This window comes from Canis lupus, chromosome 17 (genome assembly GCF_011100685.1).
Source record: "Canis lupus familiaris isolate Mischka breed German Shepherd chromosome 17, alternate assembly UU_Cfam_GSD_1.0, whole genome shotgun sequence".
Taxonomy (NCBI): domain Eukaryota; kingdom Metazoa; phylum Chordata; class Mammalia; order Carnivora; family Canidae; genus Canis; species Canis lupus.
Genome location: NC_049238.1, coordinates 58,113,858 through 58,118,368, shown reverse-complemented (window position 1 = coordinate 58,118,368; position 4,511 = coordinate 58,113,858). Strand labels below are relative to the sequence as shown.

Here is a 4,511-nt window from a genome sequence, read left to right as displayed (position 1 = left end):
TGAGACAACAGAAGGTGGAATTGGCCTAGAGCAAGACCATGAACTCATGGGCTGACACAGATCTGGGAAGGATGAGATCCTCCCTGGGCATGAAATGTGGGCATTGACTCCTCCAAAGCTGCCACTTAGTCCTTCCCTCCTCCCACACTCAGCTTTGGGCAAAGAGGTGAGAATTTTAGGAGGCAGATATGGGGGTACATGGTGGAAGGCATTCCTCACTCTCTGCTCTATTAGGGGTGCAGCAAATCTAGGGCCACATGTCCCTCAGTACACATTCACAAAAGACCTGCTCCTACAAACAAAAGCCCAAAGCACAGAACTTTGTTAAAAGTCTTTTCCACATGATGCTGCCAGGGTGTGTCATCATTTACAGACTTTGATGAAATGCAAGAGTTATGGTAGATTAGTGTCCTTCCTCCAACAACTGAGATTGCCCCAAGCACCTGTCAGAGACCACACATCTACAGAGCTGAAGTGATCCATAAAATGACCATAACAGGGGAAATATTTACCTGAGGAACACCTCTTATAATGTATGGCTTTCTATTTATAAGAGTGGTGGTCAACATTCATCAAGTTCAAGCACAGAGTTCTCACTCATAACACCAGGGAGGCAGAGATGAAGGCAGATAAGCACTTTGTTTTCTGGGATTCTGAGCCACAGGACTCCAGTGTGAAAACCCATGTAATTCTGTGAAACAATATGCAGAGCTTTAGTGTTCAGAAAAGTTGTTGGGCCATTCATTTCAGGATATCCAAAACTTGATCACAAATGAAGGAGCAAGTGAGTACTGAAAAAGCAAAATGCACTCATTTGTTTCCCAAACAAGAATATCATTTATTTGCCAATCCAACCGTGAAGAAGAGTTACATTAAAAAAAAGAATTGGAATAAGAACAAAGTGCCATTTGGGTAAATGCTAAGCTTGTTCAATATATGATTCTGTTATGAAATGACTGGATCGCCTGATTACTCGTTTGGGTTCTTGATATTTTTGCCTTGTATTATTTCTTTTTAGGGTTAACTGGTGGTGTTTATTTCTGTTTGGATTGCATATACTGTCTTATCATTCTCTTGAAAAACACAACAATCACTGAGATGACTAATAAAATAAGGCGTACTAACATAATGGACACGACCTGTACTGGCGTAGGCACCTCCTCTTTCTGCTTCCTCGCAGGCCCACTGTCAATGCTTCCTCCATACCCTACCTCCTCACAGAATGGAGGGGCCCAGCCATACATGCAGTGGCAGTTTTTTTTATTGTTGCAAACGCCTCGGTGGTTGCACTTTTGAGGAAAACAGTTAAAATCCAAGACTGAATCGTTCACACAAGTTCTGTTAATACATAGTCCGTTATAACCACAGCGGGTACCATCATTTATTACACCTATGTCAGGTATTCCCATAGGTATCATGGCTTTGTGGTAGCCTACCCCCCAGCACATGAGATTTTCCGCTTGCAGATGAGTAGAGATGACGATCGTATGCTCTGGCAGATCAGGGATGGTGTTGACATTTATACACTGCAGCCTGCCACACATTGCATTTGCCTCGGTACAAGCTTTATAGGCACGGACTCCTAAAATTTCACAGTTCCCATATTGATCACCCATTAAATTAACTGCGTGATAGCACTGATCAGGAGCCTCCATGGCATGAGGTCCAAAAATGTTTTGGCACTGCACATATCTGGAACGGCACCTCTTTCTGAAACAAAGGGAGTTATGCTTGCAAGGGGTTCCATCAAGCTTATAACTGTCATTTGGGCATAAATTTGAGATTCCATTGCAGTACTCTGCAAGGTCACATTCATTATCTTCCTCTCGACACATGTACCCAAGTGGACGAAAGTGGCAGTTATGACAGCAAAGCCCAGTGCTACAATTGGCACCCTCCGTGAATTTACAATCCGGTTGGCAACACTTGTCTTTTTTACACTCCTCTCTTGAACCACAATCACAGTCTTCATTCCCTTCCACAATTTTATTTCCACATCTCTCCAACACATAACCCAGTCCTGGGATATTATTTAGACAGTGTCCTGATGTATGTGCGTGATAAAAATACCACAAATAACTACAATTACTAAACCCACTACTCCCAGTGCCCATGATACAAGTTCGCCTACCCCTACATTGACAAAATTCTGTATCATGTTTCATTCCTACACCATGGCCCAGTTCATGAGCAGACATTCTGCTGGCAGCAAGGATATTTATATTTGTAAGAGTACTTACTGAGCCACTATAGTTTTCTACACATGCACCTCCAACAAACGACCATCCAATAGCATTAGCATGAACAAAAGTCTTTGAAATATACAAATGTCCCCAATCATGTGGAATCTGAACAGAAAGGTGTATTTTGCGATATCTTAAAAATGCATCTAGAATTTCTCCTGAGTTCATACTGTTAATATTTATTTTGTCTTCATTTGTCCATATTTCAGTACCTTGTAGATGTAGCCTCATACCTATCTCTCTAAAGAAGGTGTCCATAACCGCAATCAAAAGAATGGCATCATATATGACTCGAGTAACATTGGATTGTAAAAACAAGTATCTACTGTGATCAAAGACCATGGCCACTTCTGTGTACTTCTGATGCTTATAGGAATTATAAAAGTCGCTACGCCTAGCCATATTCTCATTCTCGGCTATCAGTTTTTCTAGTTCATCATTAGTTAAGCCACAGGTATGATTCTGAAATTTGTCCTCTTCCTTCAGGAGATATATGACATGTTCAAAGCTGGAAGAGCCCCTGAGGGGCTCGATTTGGTAATGTTCCTCATCAATTTTCAATATGCCTCGAAGACTCCCCATGCATGTACTTAAAGTAGCCTCTGAATCCTGAGTTCCTTCAACCGAGCCTACGTAGTTGCAGTCCCTGGGTATGTAAGGATGATCCTCCAGGAGTTTCTCCTGTTCCGTGTAGGAGAGAACCTTCAGATTTCGGGGTAATAGAAACCTCTTGGGCCACAGGTGAAGGACATACTTCTTGCCTTTGACCTGCAGGAGGTAGGACACTTGCTCCACAGCACCCTGCTGACCTCCCCGGAAGCTCAGCTTCTTGGGAATGACGATTTCATACGACTCAAATCCCCACTCAGGGTGAAAAATCATATCCTCGCCAAGAGCACCCACCAGGAGCGCCACGAGGACTAGCGTGGGGAGCGAAGGGCCTTGGGGGAGTAAGGTCCTTCCTGACCTCATGGCCCCAGATCTCGGTCCTAGCAGGTCAGTCCCTGCAACTGGCCTGCGAGTCAGGGTCCAGGGGCGGCCTCTAGAGAAGTGGGAGCGCAAAGTGCGGAGCTGCCAAAGCAGGGTTTGCAGGAAACCCCAGCCTCCCAAGGCTCGGTCTAGTTGACATTCCCAGAACTTCTCTAATCTAGTTCGTTTCCTGGGCGGTGCCGTTGGGCGCACGAGGGAGAACCGAGGGAGAACCGAGGGAGGGGTGCGCGAGAATAAAACAGGCGAGAGGGAGGGGCTGCTGGCACGAGGGATGAGGGGCAGAGAGCAGCTTGGACAAAGGAGAAGGGCTGCAGAGAAAGGAGGACAACGCTCTTGCTCAAGGGTCAGTCCGTCCTATGCCGGTTGGGCTGTTTCCATTCGCCCTACGACACACCTGACGGTTTCCCTCGGTGGGTGTTTTCTAGGCAGAGCGGCAGAGGCAGACACCACCAGGGGACTCAACCCCTCCCCTCCCCGGGCAGTGCCTGGCTTCCGGCAAGAGAAAGACTCCAGCTCATTTTGTCAAGTGGCTCTTTCTGCTGTGTGTCCTTGGGTGCCAGGGACTACCCAGATTGGGGGGGAGGGGGGCGGAGGAGGGGGCGGTGCAGAATCTAGGAATAGAAGAGCACCTGTGAGAGCAGAAGAGCAGAACCCCGGGAGCTCTCCCAGAAAGGCATCCCAGTGGTTATGTTTGTAGTATGAGTGGTGGGTGAGGGAGGAGGTCAGGGATTCAAATGATTTCTAAACAGCTGACAATACCAAACTTTGATGAGGGTGTAGAATGACAACAACTCTTACACATCTCTGGAGGGAGTTTAATAGGCTGAACTGCATTAGAAAGCCCTTTAGCGGTATCTCATACAGTTGGAAATATGCAGACCCTACGATCCAGCAGTTCCACTCCTAGATACATACTCTACAGACATGTGTGCATGAATTCACCAGGATACATGAAACAGCAATATTCCCCAAATTGGAAACAATTCAGCTTTCCATCAACAGTGACTACAGCAATGGAGATGATGCATCAGAGTTATTTAGATGCATGATGAGGACAAATATTACAAACAAAGAAAAACAAAACACAAACATAAAGATCAGAATCAGACAAAATTAAACGTTACTTTTAGGGATACATGCACTTGGTAAACTGAATCTAGGAAATAATTATGGGAACCGTGAGGATGAGCTGTCACCCTACTTCTAGGGTGTAATCAGGAGTGGATGAGGAAGGGGCAGGGTATGGTTCATGTAGCTTCTAGAGTGCCTGGCTGTTGG

General features: G+C 45.6%; 1 protein-coding gene across 1 annotated transcript; it reads right to left on the bottom strand.

The window, feature by feature from the left end:
* Positions 1-813: 813 nt before the first annotated feature.
* Positions 814-3,440, bottom strand: LOC119863977 (disintegrin and metalloproteinase domain-containing protein 30-like). Its single transcript, XM_038561958.1, has one exon. It carries the CDS (start codon positions 3,213-3,215, stop codon positions 1,035-1,037), a length of 2,181 nt encoding a protein of 726 aa, XP_038417886.1. The 5' UTR covers positions 3,216-3,440; the 3' UTR covers positions 814-1,034.
* Positions 3,441-4,511: the final 1,071 nt, after the last annotated feature.

Excerpts from the sequence above, each read along its gene's own strand:
- LOC119863977 (XM_038561958.1), bottom strand. The coding sequence starts at position 3,215 with ATGAGGTCAGGAAGGACCTTACTCCCCCAAGGCCCTTCGCTCCCCACG.